This window comes from Sander vitreus, chromosome 19, assembly GCF_031162955.1.
Source record: "Sander vitreus isolate 19-12246 chromosome 19, sanVit1, whole genome shotgun sequence".
Lineage (NCBI taxonomy): Eukaryota > Metazoa > Chordata > Actinopteri > Perciformes > Percidae > Sander > Sander vitreus.
The window spans coordinates 17,987,959-18,007,420 of NC_135873.1; the positions used below are offsets into that span (position 1 = coordinate 17,987,959).

Consider the following 19,462-nt stretch of genomic DNA (forward strand, 5'->3'; position numbering starts at 1 on the left):
GACTGTTTTCTCCTTTCATTGTTGCGAGAGTCAGAATGCTTGCCGGGTGCAGGCCAGGCCCTGTTGGCTGCCTCATTCAAATGTTACATAACCTGGTTTTGTCATGGGTGTCCGGCTGTACACTGCTTCACAAATTCTAAAGGAAGTCTGCACTTAGACACATGGTTTTTTAAAAACATGATTTAAAAAGTCTATACAGTTATATGGGATTTCTGCTAATGGCCCCTACTACTAACATTCACTGCTCAATTTGATATGGGAATTATAGATGTGAAGAGAACAGTAGTCTCTTCATCACTAAAGCACAGAAGCAACAAACTCCCTATTTATGTTTAGTGTAAATACAGTTATTTTATAGTTTATTTTGGCAACATACCACTTGATGGACTATTTCTGTCTTAGTTTATTGTCGTGCTGTCTTCAATGGTTAAATACTTAAGTCTGCAGGCATGTGAGGCAACAAGTAAAAACTGGAAAAATTTTCTATTCTAAGATATAAAATTCATGTCAGCAGCTTGGGGACATCATGGGATTTGGCAAATCTAACTGCAGGTCCACTTACTAGCTTTTTCCCACTAAACTTTCAGATGTACCTCGTGGTTTATAATCTTCCACGTATACGATCTTCTATGTTTTTGGGCATTTTAGACCGTCATTGAAGACATGAGAGGGGGAACGACATGCAGCGAAGGGCCGCAGGACAGTTATATATTTAGGGCACTTGATGACAACCCGAGAAACCCCTCCAATAAGTCTGTGAGATGTACTTGAAAGCCCCAGAATGTAGTGAGTGGGCCTTGAGTTACCATTTGTGTGTGTAACGTTATGTGTCAGACTTTTAGTTCCATACTTAATGTGATGACAACTGAGAAAACTATTCGCAAAACTTTGACATAAGGTTGAAAGCTAGTTTGGTTCTCTTTTTCAAATTGGTATTTTTCTACTTACACTTGTTTAACTTGTCACATTAGATTAAAACACATATTACATGTCCATCTAGTATTTCCTTCCTCCTTTTGCTTTTATAGCTCTAGCTCTGTATGTCAAGAACTAACGTTATCAAAAACACTTTTGGTACAGTTCCTATATTACAAATCCTTTGATTGGACGACACAAAAAGTCCTTCCGAACTACCGCCATAACAGTTGGCTGTATTTTTGTGCATGTTTCAAGGATGCTAAATTACGGGAAATTAACTACATTAAGACCGGAACTAAATGTATTTTGACGTCAAAATAAAAGAAACATTATCGGTTTTCTCTGCACACTAGACTTGACCTTCCGAGAAAAACGGCAGTCCTCAGCTCTTCTAGATTTTGTTGTTGCTGAAAATAGAAACAGCTTGGACATAAATACACGTTACTCATATTGCTGCTGTTTATGATGGCAAATATGTTACAATTCGGCTTGTGACGCACTTACAAATCGTACATGGCCTTGTTAGCGGACCTAAGATCCGGGTTTTATTTTGAAACTGCTGACCGGAAAAACTTGTTTGCCATATAATAGGCTGGGCCGTCACATCCCAACTGCTGTCTGTGTTCAGAGGAGAGTCAGAAGAAGAGTGGGCAGGCTGCCGGGTGAAATTGAACTTGACATTCAGTAAAAAACTAAACATAAACTGGAGTAAGAATGGCCAAGCCGCTGACAGACCAGGACAAGAGGAAGCAGATCTCGGTCCGAGGGCTGGCCGGGGTGGAAAACGTTACTGACCTGAAAACTAATTTTAACAGGCACCTCCACTTCACCCTGGTTAAAGACCGAAATGTGGCCACCAAACGGGACTACTACTTTGCCCTGGCCAACACAGTCCGGGACTACCTAGTGGGCCGCTGGATCCGGACGCAGCAGCACTATTATGAGAAAGACCCCAAAGTAAGCAGCGATCTGATGCCGCAGTCATGCACGTACACACAGCTGACCGAGGAGCAGTGGGAGGGGGATGCTCTCTGCTGCAGAGTGTGTGTGTGTGTGTGTGTGTGTGTGTGTGTGTGTGTGTGTGTGTGTGTGTGGTTTGCTGCTTTGCTTTTTATATCCATTTATAGTAATGTTCCGGCTGCTTTGTCTTGACGCATATAGTTCATTGAAAGGCAGAGTGTGGAGAGTCCTGTGCACACTGACATGTCTCTGTATCAGAGCTGTCTGTTACGTAATCTACCTCAGTAACCTTGATCTGATCGACTGCGCGCAATTCAGGACGATGCCCGGCCTCGGTGCTTCAAATGTGTACAGCACATACTGGTATCATCCTGCACTGGCACTGTGTGAAATTAGGAGACTCAACTGGTTGTTGAACCATGTAGTATTGCATAACTCCCTCCATCCATCCTCACCACAACCCCCCACCACACACTGCGCATCGCAAAATGGCCACACACATGTTAAAAGATGCACACGAAGCTAGCATACATTTTCCAAAAACTACCTTGTTTCAAACCATCTACAAAATGCCCTGCACTCAGCTTCCTTGTTTTACTGAAACAGGAGGTTGAATGGAGAATTTAAAGGGCCATCACCTGTATCATGAATTATGTAAGGCTGCATTAGGCCTTGTCCGCCCAGTCTGCTGCACAGTGGTCTGACAGAGGGGAGGGTCTGTGGAATCAAATACGCGTCATTAATATTTTAAGCTTGTGAAATGATGCTCAGCTGTATAATTATTTTGTGCATGTGTAAACAAGGTTTTTGCACAGATATAATTTGCACATATGTAAAAAAATAAAAAGAGTTTTGTAGCTGTATAATTATTTTGTGCATGTGTAATTAAAATTTGTGGAGGAATATGTTCAACAGTGAGGTTTCACAAAGTCTGAGCGGGACACACATTTTGTGTGTGTGTGTGTGTGACCCCTGAAGTTACAAGCTACCTCTGTCTGGCTTAAAATTCACAATGCATCCCACTTGAAACTTCTTACTTGTGATGACTGAATCCTTCTGGCTGGTCCATTGTTCCAACTTCAGGTTGTGCAGCCAGGCTTGGTTCAGCTGCACAGAACTGTATTTTAAATTCCAGTGGACAAGAGTCCCAATATGGGAGGAACGTGTTTAAAAATGATGCACAAGACATCTTGCATATTTTTATAAAAACATTGATTCTTGGGTTTGAAATAATAAAGCTTCAGTGGCTTCAGTGTGTTCTAAAAACTACAGTGGCCAGCTGTTTTAGGAAATCACTGAGTTGAGAAGGAGACAAATGAAACCATATGTTTGTGACCTGATTTTATAAATGTTCATCTTCAATAGGAACCAAGCTGAGAGACACAGACAGGGTAGGGAAGTCAGAAAGCATTGAGAGATCTTTATTGTCATCTGGTTATTGTCGAGAAAAATGTGAATAATGCAGCATGATTCTATAAGAGGTTAAACATTTCCGCTAGTACTGTCATAGTTTCACAGCCAGAAGAAAAAGCTGACTTGGAATTTGGACAATCTATTTTTCTCTCTGTCAGTGAATGTAAACTGTTTGACTCTCTGTTTTCTTTAACGGGTACATACTGTGTCGGTGACATCCAAAGCTTAATAGTCACACCAGACGAACTGACGTGCATACTGCTAAATACAAAGAGGTTGTCAGGGTAAGCTTTGGAAAAGATGCACATACCCTCCTCTCCTATAGCTATATATATATATATACTGACCCTGTATGCCTTTGGCACTTTGGCACATACCTTTTTTTTCCATGTCTGCTTCCTTTATACGACCCCCACTATCAGTTAGCAGCAGGATCAGAAATGTCAGAGAGGCTGCCAGTCATGTTTCACATGTCCTTATACAGTTTGGAGCCTTATCTCTATTTATTTTGGTCATCAGTATGTATGTTAATTTTTTTGAAGTCTGTTAACTTTCACACTCTCGCAGAGCTGCAGTAATAATAGCCCGGCTGTTGTTGGCTCTGACAGCAGCTGTTGCCTTCTACCAGAGAAAATGTTGCAGGGCCATTAGGGTCACCAAATAGGGCACGTATGTTTTATTATTAGTATCCTCCTGAAAATTTTATTTTATTTACTCCTTGACGCAGCGGCCGCGGGTTCGACTCCGACCTGCGGCCCTTTGCTGGATGTCATCCCCCTTCTCTCTCCCCTTTCAAGTCTAAGCTGTCTTATCCAAATAAAGGCCTAAAATGGCCAAAAAATAATATTAGAAAAAAATAGTGCAGTATTTTGTGAATTTTTCATCCTGTCAAATTGTAGATGAAACATATTTGTCAGATTTTTGCAAATTATTTGCATGGAGATGTAATAATATAGATCATTGAAAGAATATTTAAATAAAGTCAGCTTTATATCAATTGAAAATGTAATGAAGGCCAGCATTCACAGGTTGTTTCTCTCTGTTTTTCGCCAGCGTGTCTACTACCTCTCCCTGGAGTTTTACATGGGCCGGACTTTGCAGAACACCATGGTTAACCTTGCCTTGGAGAATGCCTGCGATGAAGCCACATACCAGGTGAGGAGTGCAGGCCTTTACCCAAACCAGTAGCCCTTGACTATGAGTGTCACTCTGTATGAGTTCACACACTCAGCTCCACACTGTTGACACAAAGTTGGAAGAACACGGTTTATACAATATTGTATCCTGTAGCATTATTTATCTTAACTGAAACTAAGAGCACCAGCATCTGCACAGGGGGGGGGGGTCCACATACTTTTGGATATACAGTGTATGTAAATGCAGAACATTCCAGAAACAATCAACATGTGATATAAAATCAGATTACAGATTTTTCGTTATATTGGCTGATCCATGGGTATAAGACAGCTACATTTAGTCAGGGACAAAGTGATGGTTCCTTTATTGTGCTTTACTTTCTGTCATTTGTAAACCATCTTGAACAGGGAATTAGGAAATGGAAGGTTCATGTGTAAGATCAAAATCAGTGTGCTTCCAGTTAGGGGTAGTGCAGAACGACAAGTCAGCACTGGTGTAGACTTGTTGGATGGGTTGAATGCATCTTCCACTCCACACGAACAGACTTTGAACAGTCCTTAATATGGTAAACTTCATGCAACAGGGCAAATAAAGATCAACAGTGTGGTTCCATAAGTGAAAATCCAATCCTTTTCTCCATAAGGATTTTGATTATAAGCCATAATGTCTGAACCATCCAGGGTAGACTTACAGAGAGCCACGAGATGTAAAACTAAGGTTTATGACTCTGTAGAAGCCATAAGTCTGTATAAAATCAACCTAGTTTTAAGAAAAACGTTGCATTTTATTTGCAATGTCATGGAGAAGTACAACACTACCCACAATCCTAAGTGTAACAGCGACGTCTCTGATTCATGGAACTCGCTGTTACCATGGAAATGTTAACAGGACCCGCAAACGGCTATATAGCGAGCTGCTACCATTTAAGTCCATGATAGTTTATGTACACAGTCTTGTCCCTTTGCCTTTTTAACCATTTCAAAAATGTTCTTTTGTGTACTCATTTCCTAGCTGGTTGGCTTGGTTTCAGGCTTAAAACTCTTTATATAAGCATTTTCTGAAAATTCAATCAAGATATTGAATGGGGAAAATCACTGATGGAACCGGAGCCGTTCAAAAACTTGTCTACCACTGTTGAGCTCTGTGGAGGTGGAGAGGACATGGGGAGGGTGGAGGGACTGGATTGGGACTGAGCCAAAGTCCTGCTAGTCAAGCGCATTAAAGGGTACTCTGGTGAATTAGTATTGCACTCAGACTCTCTGTAATAAATTTGTTGAAGCCCAACCAGAAATAAATAACCTTGATGTCATCAATGAAATAAATAAATGAACTGCTCTTCATCAGTAAGAGTGATATTGTTCCTTTTAATGGCTAGGAGTAGCAGCAATGGTTTCTGGATGCATAAAGGAAGCATTATTATGGAACCCACTGCAGTTCCCGGCAAGACCTGCCTTTCAATAGCATTTGCGCGCTACAGTTGGCCAGGCATCTATGCTTGCACGAGGTAACGGAACCTGATTTATTCAGGTCCCATCAATTGGCTATCCGGACATTAACTACTCGAGGTCGATGCCTAAAACCAACCAATCGGGCTGCTTCGTAGGGCGAGTCTTGCCAATAAACTAAGTGGGATTCATTATAACGCATAAAGAAAAGACAAGGATTGGCCTTCAGTTCACTTCAGGTGATGTGGAGGACTCATGCCTGTATTTACAGCTTGGTCCCTGAGATAACAATGTTCCATTGTAAGAATAAGTTGATGTGTCCTTCAGCTGGGCCTGGACATGGAGGAGCTGCAGGACATCGAGGAAGATGCCGGTCTAGGCAACGGTGGGCTGGGTCGTCTGGCTGGTGAGTTCCTGCTTCCTCCTGATTGGCTGCTGACAGACAGTGATGTTTAGTACAGCGGACAGTCTAAAGCAGAGTCCCCTCCCTGCTGTTCCCTCAGCTTGTTTCCTGGACTCCATGGCCTCTCTGGGTCTGGCAGCTTATGGATACGGCATCCGCTACGAGTTCGGCATCTTCAATCAGAAAATTGTCGACGGCTGGCAGGTAGGTTGATTTAATGAAAACAAGCGCATTTAAAGTCCTTGTTACATCCCTGAAATCTGAGTTGGCTGTGTCATTGCAGTGACAGTTAGGTAAACCAAACATGACCCCACCATAGAGTCATGTAGCTACACTCTTTACCCAAGGATTGATTGCAAGAAATGGCTGGATTTAATTAAACCGACACATATTGGTGATGGTGGTTTCCATTTCCAGACCTTCAAACTAAAGTGAAGGCTAAAATGTTGACTGTAAAAGGACTAGAATCCTGTACGCTGTCAGCCACTTGTGTTATTAAAAACAGCAATAAGACCTTATTTTATGGATGAGATGGACAAAACTGAAAAGGTTGTTGTAACTTGACATACAGAAATAACAACTCCTAGCACATTTCTTTGAATGATAATAACCACAACCACAGCTTCCATATTGGCTGAAATAGATGTTGACAGGAAGGATACAGGCCATTAGTCACTACTGATTGGTTAGGGCATAATACAATCAGCTTACAGTTCAGTCTGATTATCAGCCTATTAATGAACAAAACGTAGTTACTAAAGTGAGAACAAGTGACCAAAAGTGCATGGTAGAGTTTGGGTATTGTCAAGTCTTTGATCCTGTTCACCAGAGGCGTTTTGTTGGAAGGAAGGACCCTAAGAAATTGTTTTGTAATAATGTACCATAGCAAATGACACGGCGTCATGTTTCCACAGGTGGAAGAAGCTGACGACTGGCTGCGTTATGGTAACCCCTGGGAGAAGGCTCGCCCTGAGTACATGCGCCCAGTCCACTTCTACGGACGAGTTGAACACACAGCTGACGGAGTGAAGTGGGTCGACACACAGGTTAGTAGGAACAGACACCAAAAGTATGTTTTTTGTATGTAAAGTGTTCAGTCAATGCTATTCAGCTCTCATATAATGATTACGTATTTACTTTAGAACTGATGAATAAACAACACTGTTGGAATTGATACTAATGAGATAGTATAGATAGATATAGATAGTTTAGCCATATTTAATACAAGTATTAAAGGTCTCATATTGTAAAAAGTGAGATTTCCATGTCCAGCCTGTATTCAGAAACTGTGCCTTTTAAACGAGCCGTCAGGATTTCTGTACGGTTGTGATGTCACATCTATACTATATATAGGTCGAAAGTGCCGCTACAGTGCCGTTACAGTCATTCCCCAGCTGCAATGACTGTGCAGAGACGCAGAGAGGGCAGATGCAGAAGACTCAGAAACGCCGACCAATCGGAGCAGGCTGGGCTTTTTGGGAGGACGGCTTAAAGAGACAGGCGCTAAAACAAAGCGTTTCAGACAGAGGGGGAATACTAGAGTGCGGATCGGGCCGCGTTTTTCTGTCCGAGCCCGGCCTGCGTCCGACAGAGCAGTAACCGAACCCGACCCGAGCCCGACAGGCATTAAGATATTTATGTCCGAGCCCGACACAGTTAAAATCAAATTTTTTCTCTCATACTAATTACACATGTACGTTTGTTTGTATGGAAAGCCCGCTTTTATTAAGCAACTGTAGGAAGGCATTCGGAAATGTCAACAGATGAGCGCATCAGCGCACACGGGGCAACAAGCGCATGTTAATAAGCTGTTTAATGTTTTAATGTTAACCTTTCCTGATTGCTTTGTTTCCAACCGTGGTCAGAAAACCAGGGGAGACTCGTTACCTCCAGGGCAAATTAACTTTCAGTTTTATTTCAGACACCGCACACAAAACTGAAACTTATTCCACCAACTCTGCTCCGGTCGCATTTACACGTTTGCTTCCTCTTTCTCTATCTCTCTTCTCCCACCTACACGCACTGAGCTCTCTTAAAGGAGCCGCAGCACCATTTTACAACAAATGCTTTATGATGTGACCGAGCCCGACCTGAACCCGAACATCATTTCTAAATATCTGTCTGAACCCGCCCCGGCCCGTCGGGCTCGGGTTGGGTATCCATCCTCTGTTAGGTATATTCAGACAGACAGTATGAGAATTTTGTTTTGTTTTTTGAACATTAAAGCACGTAACATGTTCTAGTAGAAACCCAAAATACAAGTATGAACCTGGAAATAAGCATGTTATGGGACCTTTTTAATTAGTATAATGATGATGATAATTGTTTTATAATTATCATCAGAAGTTTTACTGGGTTTTCATTTAAGTCTGACCGATATTTTATTTTTTAACAAACAAAAGAAAAAAATAATCCTTTTTTAAATTTGGTTGTTAATGAATAGTGACCAAGATATGTAGTGAGCAGGACATTTTACAGGGCTCTCCAGTGGACAAACTGTAATGGTCTAATCTCACCGATGACACTTCACACAGAGAATAAAGGAACAATAATCAGTGTACTTAATATTTATTTTTTAATTCAGGTGGTTCTGGCTCTTCCCTATGACACCCCAGTCCCCGGCTACAGGAACAACATCGTCAACACCATGAGACTGTGGTCTGCTAAGGCCCCATGTGACTTTAACCTCAAAGACTGTGAGTATTGTCATCTGTACTGGTAAATAATCACCATTGACATACTGTATATACATCACAGCTACTAAATACCAATCTAAATGATGTCCCACAGTTAATGTTGGTGGCTACATTCAAGCCGTGCTGGACAGAAATCTGGCTGAGAACATCTCGAGGGTTCTCTACCCCAACGACAATGTGAGTGGATTTTTATAACTATCAGCTATTATAATATTGTACTTAAAGGTGCTATAGGTAGGATTGGGAAGGTCCAGGACTTAGCCAAAAAATTTGAACATCAACAACTTCTCAGTTCCTCCCCCCTTTCTGCTAAAGCCCAAAACGGTCTCCTAAACCCTTCTCCCCACAAGAGAGAATGAATGTGTGTGCATGAGCAGTGATTGACACCCCACGGCCCTGATTGGTGCATCTGAACAGGGATCGGTGGATTTTTGCAAATCTCACTACAGGCTGTAGGTGGTGCCAGAGGAGCCAGATTTTTTTTTTTTAATTATCTGTTTCATGTATTTCTACTGGAACATAGGGTCAGTAAAAATATGACAGAAAGTTAGTTTTATAAGTCTTACCTACTGCACCTTTAACACTTTAAATGCTGACATCTGGCAACGTGAATGGAAACATGGAAATATTTTGGATGTTGTGTCTTTGGTTTGTTGTGGAGTCCCATTGCCCCAAAGTGGCCATAAAGAATTCAGCTTTAACTCTACCAATCAGTTAATTGATTTCTCCAGCATAGCGTTTGTAGAATAAAAATTGCAAATGTGCAGCAATGTCAGTAACACAGGTATTATAAAAGATGAGTAGGTAGCTGTAATAGTCTTTGTTCTTCAGTTCTTTGAAGGGAAGGAGCTGCGTCTGAAGCAGGAGTACTTTGTTGTAGCAGCAACTCTTCAAGACATCGTCCGTCGATTCAAAGCCTCCAAGTTTGGCTCCACAGAGTTTGTGCGACTAGACCTTTCTACGCTGCCAGACAAGGTGAGGCCTCCATCATGCCATCAGAAATCAGATTTAGAAGCGATTTAAGAGACTGTCAGTGGGGGTGCTGGGCCTTTATGAGACTGCAGTCAGGAAGAAACTGTTTTTGTGGCATGAGGTTTTGGTCCTGATGGACTGCAGCCTCCTGCCAGAGGAGAGCGTTTCAAAAGGTTTTGGGTCCGGGGTGGCAGGGATCGGCCACTATCTTTATCATATCAAAGATGATGAGGGAAGTTCTTTACCATAACTGTTAATCTGGGAATGTGTTATGGGTCAACTGGTTTCCATGTTCACTGCCAAACATTCATATTATTTTCTTTCTTTTTTTATGATTATTTTGTGTGCATTTCTAGGCCTTTATTGACAGGACAGCTGAAGAAATAAGAGGGGGGAATGACATGCAGCAAAGGGCCGCAGGCCGGAGCCGAACCCAGGCCCTCTGCGCAGAGGAGCAAACCTCTATACATTAGGGGTGGGACGGTTCATGAAAAAACATCCGAACCACTCGGTTCGGAGCGTGTGTCGCACGGTTCGTCAGTACACTGTTAATGTGCACTAATCACTTTATACACCTATGTTAAAACACTTACAGACTCTAATGGCGTCTCGTTCTGAATACGATCTCGTATTTTACGAAAATAGTTCACCGAAAAGTGTTTCTGAAAACATTTTAAGTGAGAAATAGGCCGTGCAGTTGCTGAATCTGTCTGCTTTTTTGATCGACAAAGGTCAATTTAAAAGATTTTCGTCAGATTTTGAGAGGCGCCGAGCCGACCGCTCCTCAGGTGGAGTGTGGAGTGCTGCTGCTGCTGCAGGTCACATCAAGTGGGAGAGATGAGGAAGACTGCCCGGAGTTGGAGGATGCACCAGCGTCGTATATAGTCTGGTGTGTGGGAACATTTTGGATTTCATGTTGCCTATGATGACAGCGGAAATAAAACAATAGATAGAACTGCCACTGTGTGCATGTATTGTGCAACATGCATTAAATATGCTAATTTTAGCTATATATCATATGCTGAAGTATATTTCTGGAGTGTTAAAGATTAAAAGAAAAAATAACAAGAACCGTACAGAACCGAAAACCGTGACCCTAAAACCGTGATACGAACCGAACCGTGGATTTTGTGAACCGTACCGCCCCTACATACATGGGCGCCCGCTCCACCAACCGAGCTATCCGGGCGCCCATATTATTTACTTTTAATCAGACTGCAGTATTGCAACTTGGATGCAGAGGTTTGTGCTCTGCTGAATGTCTGCAGGTTCACTCTTTAAAGTGTGCACAATCTCTGTCTGTGGTCTGCAGGTGGCCATCCAGCTGAATGACACCCATCCTGCTATGGCCATCCCTGAGCTGATGAGGATCCTGGTGGACGTCGAGAAACTCACCTGGGAGAAGGTATATGGCATATACCTTTTTAGCGCAGTAACACACAGGCGTCAAAACGCTTCAAACAGCGAGTCTAAGAGACCGCACACTCCGGTGAACTCAGACCCACCCTGCAAAAACTGTAACTACTGCAGTTTAACTGATGTGTCCTGTGGTCACTTGTGTAGCAATTCTGTCTCTTTGCATCCTTCAACACTGCAGTAACAATGACACAGCAGCATAATGACACAGCAGCTGAAGTCATACACTGTGACAGGATGTAAGCAAATAATCTTGCTAATAAGTATCCTCTTAAAAACAACACATTTACAGTTTTAACTGTATTTGTCAAAAGGCAATACACATATTCTAATTTCACAACCACTGAAACTGTGGCCTTAACATGTGAGTCTGTGTGATGATGTCCCATGTCTCTGGTCCTGTCCTCTCTGTGTCCAGGCCTGGGACATCGTGGTTCGTACCTGTGCCTACACCAACCACACCGTCCTGCCTGAAGCCCTGGAGCGCTGGCCTGTCGACCTTTTCCATAACCTGCTGCCGCGGCACCTGGAGATCATCTACGAGATCAACAGGAGGCACCTGGAGGTACGAGGGGAGCTGAACATAGATCGATGAGCTCTTTTGGTATTTAGATGATACCATTATCTGTACAAATAATTAATTAAGTGCTCTAAGATTTAGAGACATTGTAGAGTGCTGTCCTTGATGATAGCGGGGCTGAATGCGCACAACTGAACCAATGACCCAAACACACAACAGAAAAGGTAATTTGTTATTAACAGTACGATGGGTTTAGATGGAGTGGCACGCAGGCTTGAGTCATGATAGACAAAACACTTTAGGAAAGCCAAAGTCCTAAAATTGAAATCATAATTGGCTGCATGCACACACAGACCGCTACTGAGATGTCTCTTTCCTTCACCCCTCTAGCGCATCACCAAGCTTTACCCTGGAGATCTTGACCGTCTGCGCCGAATGTCCCTGATTGAGGAAGGGGACGTCAAGAAAATCAACATGGCTCACCTGTGCATTGTGGGATCTCATGCTGTCAACGGAGTGGCCCGCATCCACTCTGAAATCATCAAAGACACTGTGTAATGAAACCAGTTCCCCTCATCTCTTCTCGTGTGTGTGTGTGTGTGTGTGTGTGTGTGTGTGTGTGTGTGTGTGTGTGTGTGTGTGTGTGTGTGTGTGTGTGTGTGTGTGTGTGTGTGTGTGTGTGTGTGTGTGTGTGTGTGTGTGTGTGTGTGTGTGTGTGTGTGTGTGTGTGTGTGTGTGTGTGACATGATGACTCAAAAACAAAGAAAAGGTTGAAGAATATCAAAACATCACATATTAAAACATCATTCTAACTGTCTCTAATTGTTGCTCCTCTCCTCCTCAGGTTCAAGGATTTCTACGAAACAGACCCTGAAAAGTTTCAGAACAAGACCAACGGCATTACGCCCAGGCGCTGGCTGGTCATGTGCAACCCTGGCCTGGCTGAGGTCATTGCAGAGGTGTGTTTGTTCTTGTTCATACAGACTGAATACAGACAAGTGAGAGGAGCTATTTCAGGTATCGTCACAAAACCCTGTTCATTTTCTACATACAGTATTAGCTGACTGACAGCTGGAGCATATCCAAAGCTCGGAATGAAATGATTCTTACTGCAGATCCACTTCTCAGCTCATGATACATGCTACGTGACATGGTTCTCGTTTTTTATTTAAGAGGATTGGTGAGGACTACATCCGTGACCTGGACCAGCTGAAGAAGCTTCTGGACTTTGTGGACGATGACTCCTTCATTCAGGATGTTGCCAAAGTCAAACAAGTGAGAGCTTACATTAAAATGCCAAAAGAAAGGTGATTATTTCCCTCTGCTTCTGTTTGTTTCTAATCACATTCCTCTGTATGAACTTCTAGGAGAACAAGATGAAGTTTGCTGCCTACCTTGAAGAGCAATACAAGATGAAGATCAACCCCAACTCCATGTTTGATGTCCATGTGAAGAGGATCCACGAGTACAAGAGACAGCTGCTCAACTGCCTGCACATCATCACGCTGTACAACCGTGGGTGCTTTGTCTTTTACCGGCAGCTTTTTAGAAAATAAGTATGGATTCAGAGTTGTTTTGTTTTTAATCAGGAATCAAGAAGGAACCCAACAAGTCATGGACCCCCAGGACCATCATGATTGGAGGAAAGGTGAGTGGCATTGAAGGTGTTGGACGTGTTTTTCTATGTTGAGACAGAACACTGTAGAATGTATCTCCTAGAGAACATTTTGTGCGTCCATTACAGAGCAAAGATGACTTTTGTATATGTTTAGCAGTATAGTAAACTGGAAGCAGGAGGAAACTGCGAGCATAGCTCCATCAAAAGAGAAAAAAACATGCCGTTCAACATTGTTTTACAATACATTTTTACTGAAAGATATTTATACATAAAGAGCAATTCCTCAAATATGTGTTCTCCCCCCTTCTCTCTCATTGCCCCCCTGAATATTCTCCTTTCAACCCAGAACAATTTCACACAAAACCTATAACATGCACATATTTATGTAACCCATAGTTTAAACAGGAAGTTGTAGTGCATATTCCTTTAATCGCCTCTTTCCATATTGATAGTTATTGTACCAATTTTGCATCAATAATAATAATTTTACAATGTGCACGTTCATCAAACACCCTCCTAAAATGAGTTTGTTTTGTGATCATAAAGGTAGTTTTATGTGGACTGATTATTATAGATAGGTGTTTGAATTCAAATTTAAACTCCAACCTGTCAAATGTGTTTTGGACGGTAAGCTATCATTTTGGACTGATGAGAGTTTATCCTACTACAAAACAACAGAAATGTAATTCCACACAGATAACTCTTTATATCTCCTCCCACATCCTGAAAACATGGTTTGTACTGTACATGGGCTGTACTCTAGTCTGGTTTTTCTTTAGTTTTCCTCAGGATGATGTCCTGTGTGTTTTCAGGCGGCTCCAGGTTATCACACTGCCAAGATGATCATCAAGCTGATCACATCAATTGGAGACATCGTCAATAATGACCCTGTGGTGGGCGATCGCCTCAAAGTCCTCTACCTGGAGAACTATCGGGTCACTCTGGCTGAAAAGGGTAACAGATACTGTGAAAATATAACCTTTTTCAATAATGAGTCATTTAGCATTTGAAAATGTTGGCTTTTTTTTAACATTAATGATCCCATATCATGCTTTTTTTGAGGTTCATTCTCTTTTCTACTAGTACAAGTTTACATGCTTTAATGTTAAAAAAAAAAAAAAAAAAAGGTTTGCACATTGTCTGTCTAAATATACCTGTAGTCACTCTCTGTCTAATACGCTCCATTTTAGATCCTGTCTCTTTAAGCCCCCCTCCCGAAAACGCCCAGTCTGCTCTGATTGGTCAGTGTTTCCGGGTCCTCCGCGTCTGCTCTCTTGGTGTCTCTGCAGCATCATTGCAGCCGGGCAATGACTGTAACGGCACTATAGCGGCACTTTCTATCTATAAATAGTATAGTTGTGACATCAACAACCATACGGAAGTCCTGACGGCTCGTTTAAAGGCCCAGTTTTTAAATACAGGCTGTGTGCAATTCTCTGGGGATTGAGTATTTTGATACAGTCAGAGTATTTATATTGCACCTCGACCTGCTTTATAATAAAAAAACAAAAAAAAATCAAACTTTTTACCTTATGGGACCTTTAAGGGCTTTGACTTCACAAGCCATGTACTCGTACTTGCATTAGAACTTGGATAGAGAGAAAAACTTCTGAATCGCCTGTCTGCAGTTATCCCTGCATCTGACCTGTCGGAGCAGATCTCCACTGCCGGTACTGAGGCCTCTGGCACCGGCAACATGAAGTTCATGCTGAACGGGGCCCTCACCATCGGCACCATGGATGGAGCCAACGTGGAAATGGCAGAGGAAGCTGGGGAGGAGAACCTCTTCATCTTCGGTATGAGGGTGCCCGATGTGGAGGCTCTGGACAAGAAGGGGTAAGCCTTATATAACAGAAAAATATAATTAAGAAATGATTTAAGCTGCACTTGGCCAGGTGTACATGGAGGTGTTTGGGTCAAACTCACCCGTGTTGTTACCTGATGCCTGTTCTAATGTTTGTTGAATGTCTTTCGCCCTCAGTTATGACGCTGCATCGTACTACCGCCGTATCCCCGAGCTGAAGCAGGCGATGGACCAGATATCTGGAGGCTTCTTCAGCCCCAGCCAGCCCGACCTTTTCAAAGACCTCGTCAACATGCTGATGAACCACGACAGGTTAGAGCACACTGCTGACGCTCAGGAATCAGCCCTTTGTCTGTGCTGACACACAGCCTGCCTTTGCGTCCACAGTCATGCAGTGTCATCAGTGTACCACTGTCATCCACTGTCAAATGAATGTGAATGAACCTACTCCAAATGAGACTGTAAAGCAAGTCATCATCATCATCTAAAGTCAAACTGGTGGCACTCAGTAAATGCATATAAAACTGATTCAAAATGGTCTTGTTTGCTTGGCAGTTGGTATGATTAACTGAACAGTGGCAATTATAGTAACAAAGATAATAGATGAATTAGTATTGATTAATATAGTATTAATGGATTAATAATCCATCTGATCTGTCCGTCTGCGCTGCAGGTTCAAGGTGTTTGCAGACTATGAAGACTACATCCAGTGTCAAGAGAAAGTCAGCGCGCTCTATAAGGTCAGTATGTCAGTCGGAGGGAATTAAGAAGAGCTCAAATCTCAATTTATGTATCCTGTATGTATGCTCTAACATAGCATGATGAGTTTCTGTGGTTGAATTCTGCTTTACTTCCATATTCTATATTTGATATGCAATGATATACTGCAGTATATTGTACTTTACTATATGATTCAATATTCTATATGTTTATTACACTACTTTATTGGATGGCCTTGTTGAATACTTGATTCTGATTGGCCAATCAAGGAATTATATGGTCTGTTATTTCTGTAAAACAGACCGTTGCCAAGTATAACAGACCGTTGCCATGGACGGAGTTCTGATCATAGACTCTGGTCAGTCAATGGTCCATAAAATTGTTTTTAAATCCGTATATGTGCTCATACGGAGTTATTACCGCTGATCAGTGGATCACAAAGGTAGAGAGAGAGGGTATCGCTCACAGAGCTTAATGGCAACAGTTTAAACAGAGCGTTAGTTAGCTCACTCACTGGGGTGACCTGGCTTCCGCCAGAGAGCGTCCGTCCTGCTTCAGCTTGTCGGGGTTCTAATTGGCAACAATAACGACCGGCTCGCTCTACATTATCCCTTACTTACTCTATCATATGCTACTGCACTGTATTGTATTATAACATAATGTACTCTACAATATATTACTATACTACACTGTATTATGCTGTAGCCTAGGTTTATCTAAATATTCAAGTAAGAGTCGGGTTGTACTATACCATACTACTACCCCCCCCCCCAGGACCCTAAAGAGTGGACCAAGATGGTGATCCATAACATCGCCGGCTGTGGTAAATTCTCCAGTGATCGCACCATTTCCCAGTATGCCAGGGAGATCTGGGGCATGGAGCCCAGTTTGGAGAAGATCCCTGCTCCTGATGATCCTCGCTAAACCACATCTGCCTCCTACACCTTACCGTAGCTCACTGTGTGGTCCGACCACTGCAGAAGAACCCTGTAGCTTTTCACCGTGTACTGTGGCATTATTTCTTTTCACACATTACTGATCCCCACATCTGCCTCTATCACAGTAAAATGTATTGAAGTGGGCTTATTCAGAAACTACATTCTGTATTTTCCCTCTGTGCACCAGCAACGCATAGTCTCACTGTTGAGTAAAAACCTTGTATCTCCACATCGGCCTTTCAGCAGTTAGGAAACAGCCTAGATTTCAACTTGGAATCATGGGATTTTTTTAGTTGGAGTAAAAACATTAAAGATATACCTCCTTATTTTGTAATAGTGCCCAATAGTTCTCCGATTTTTTTCAAAGTTTACACACTGATGTTTGAAATTCTAGGTCATAACATCAACCAGGAGCTGAGTGGCAAACCTTTTGAGTGCTATAACAAAATGAGGGACTATATCTGATTCGAAACCCCAAACATTCCCCTTCTACTTCTGAGCCAATATGGCTACCAAAACCCAGCAAACATGCCGATAAACCTCAGCATTGTTATGGTTCCAAACCAGCCCATGTCTTCCATGGAAGAGGGAAGGGCCACTCGGTGGTTACTGTGAACCACAGCCTCATAGCAGCACTGTGACTGGAACCATTTTCTCCATATTCCCCGCAGATTAACATTCATATTAATGTTTAAAGGACTCCCTGGCTGCCCGCTCAGTGTTGAATATATCCATTTATGTGTGTGATCAGTTTGCCTGCATGTTTGTGTCCATCTCATTCTGCTGTACTCTCTTCCTAAAAGTGACCTGTATTAGAAAAAAACAAAGCCTTCTCTGCCTAAAACCTAAGTGACTGAATTAATCTTTGGAAGACGTATGTATTCTGTGTTATAGTTGTGTGTGTGTGTGTGTGTGTGTGTATATATAACATATGTGAGTCCATGATGTACTGTAACAACATGTTCTGCTTCAGCTCTAGCATATGACAGAGGCTGCAAAAAGAACTTTTCATTTCCCTCTCAGCCAGCGCTTTTCCTTTTTTAATCAATAAATGATAAAACTCAGCAACTCAGACGTTTCAGTACTTTTTTGCACCTGTAGTGACGCATAACACAAGTTTGTTTAACATCCAAAAATAAAGGATCAGAGAATATGAAGGCCATAAATGTTTAATGGTAAGTTATAATTGTTGCCAAATACTGTACATTAATTAACATTTGTGTTTCCTTATATCTGCTTAGGTATATGAATAACACAAATGCATGATATAGATACAGTATATTGGTGGTCCACCTCATTTAAAGTCACGCTACAGGTTTGTCATTTTGTTTTCAACATTTATTGACTTATTGAGTGATTAAATGATAACATTTAGGATCTGACAAGAGGCGGATCAGAGACGATGTGGGCCACTAGGATCTATTTTCAAACTGTGCCTGCACTGTGGTTTTGGATGATAAATTAACCGGATTATTTTGCCTCAACTTTCATGGAATGTCAACTCTGGACTTTTCAAAGCTTCTTCACGCTCTCCCCATCAGGGAAGATGACAAGGAGACTCTGAGAATGATGGTGCTGGCCCATGAAGCACATGCTGCGGTAAATGTCATCGTTGGCTGATAGATGAGGTCTAGGATTACAAACCTGAGAGCAGTGAACAAGCATAAACTGTACAGTTTAAGGAGGTTAAAGTAAATATGATATCAGACACTTTCAACTGACTGCCAGCAGAGGGTGCTATATGTCCTGCATTGTTTCTTTAAAATGGAAACATAAGGAGTCCATTTTGCAATCATTACTAGTGACGTCCAAATGAAGTCTTGTAAAGCATTTTCTTTATTTTTTGAGCCCAACAGATGGTGATCTCTGGTCAACAAAAGGTTGAAAGCACACTGAATTGCCATTCCTTGAGCCTTTTTCTTTAAACCTAGAGCCACATCTAGTTGGATCAACAAATACAACTAATGGTTCATGAAGCTTCATTTGAACATCACTAATCTCAAATGCCAGAACAGAGATGGCAAAAAAAGCTTGTATGTGTCTGCTTTAGCCACTTGGGGGAAAGACAATACATTGAAGCTGATAAATCTGGTAAAACATAAAACTATTGTAAATTATATAACTCCATTGGTAATTGTCTGTATTCTCTTTTATCTCTTTTTGGCCCTTTTTTGTGTTTTTTGTATTGTTTTGTATACAACTTTTTTTATATTATATTTTAATATTTAGAACATACAGAACATACAAATATAATTGAACAAGAACAAAAACCCTCTCCCACCCCCCACCCTCTGCGGTCTCAAGGAAAACAAAAACAAACAAACAAAAACAGAAATCACACCTTGCCTAGTCGCTTTCCTCTAATTCTTGTGATGCTGAGGTCATTAGGACTGATGCTTGTGCTGCTGCGTTTTTCCATAGGTCTATAGTCGTTGATTTGGCTTTGTTAATCCTTGCTGTAGAGAGCTCAAGTATAACTATGTCCAGAAAATATGCCAACCA

General features: G+C 41.9%; 1 protein-coding gene across 1 annotated transcript; it reads left to right on the forward strand.

Annotated features, from left to right (window-relative positions):
- Positions 1 to 1,511: 1,511 nt before the first annotated feature.
- pygmb (phosphorylase, glycogen, muscle b) lies at positions 1,512 to 18,024 on the forward strand. The gene is made up of 20 exons (XM_078275792.1): positions 1,512 to 1,875; positions 4,345 to 4,446; positions 6,201 to 6,279; positions 6,377 to 6,480; positions 7,191 to 7,322; positions 8,861 to 8,972; positions 9,067 to 9,149; positions 9,804 to 9,947; positions 11,257 to 11,349; positions 11,779 to 11,925; positions 12,271 to 12,434; positions 12,725 to 12,839; positions 13,054 to 13,155; positions 13,248 to 13,395; positions 13,470 to 13,528; positions 14,311 to 14,452; positions 15,127 to 15,334; positions 15,480 to 15,614; positions 15,976 to 16,042; positions 16,797 to 18,024. Exons 1-20 carry the CDS (start codon positions 1,633 to 1,635, stop codon positions 16,944 to 16,946), a joined length of 2,529 nt encoding a protein of 842 aa, XP_078131918.1. The 5' UTR covers positions 1,512 to 1,632; the 3' UTR covers positions 16,947 to 18,024.
- The last annotated feature ends 1,438 nt before the right edge of the window (positions 18,025 to 19,462 follow it).

Bases quoted from the DNA above. Each gene is read 5' to 3' on its own strand.
- pygmb (XM_078275792.1), top strand. From the start codon at position 1,633: ATGGCCAAGCCGCTGACAGACCAGGACAAGAGGAAGCAGATCTCGGTC. The intron at 13,396-13,469 runs GTGGGTGCTTTG...GTTTTTAATCAG, and splicing joins CATCATCACGCTGTACAACC to GAATCAAGAAGGAACCCAAC. The intron at 15,335-15,479 runs GTAAGCCTTATA...TTTCGCCCTCAG, and splicing joins GAGGCTCTGGACAAGAAGGG to TTATGACGCTGCATCGTACT.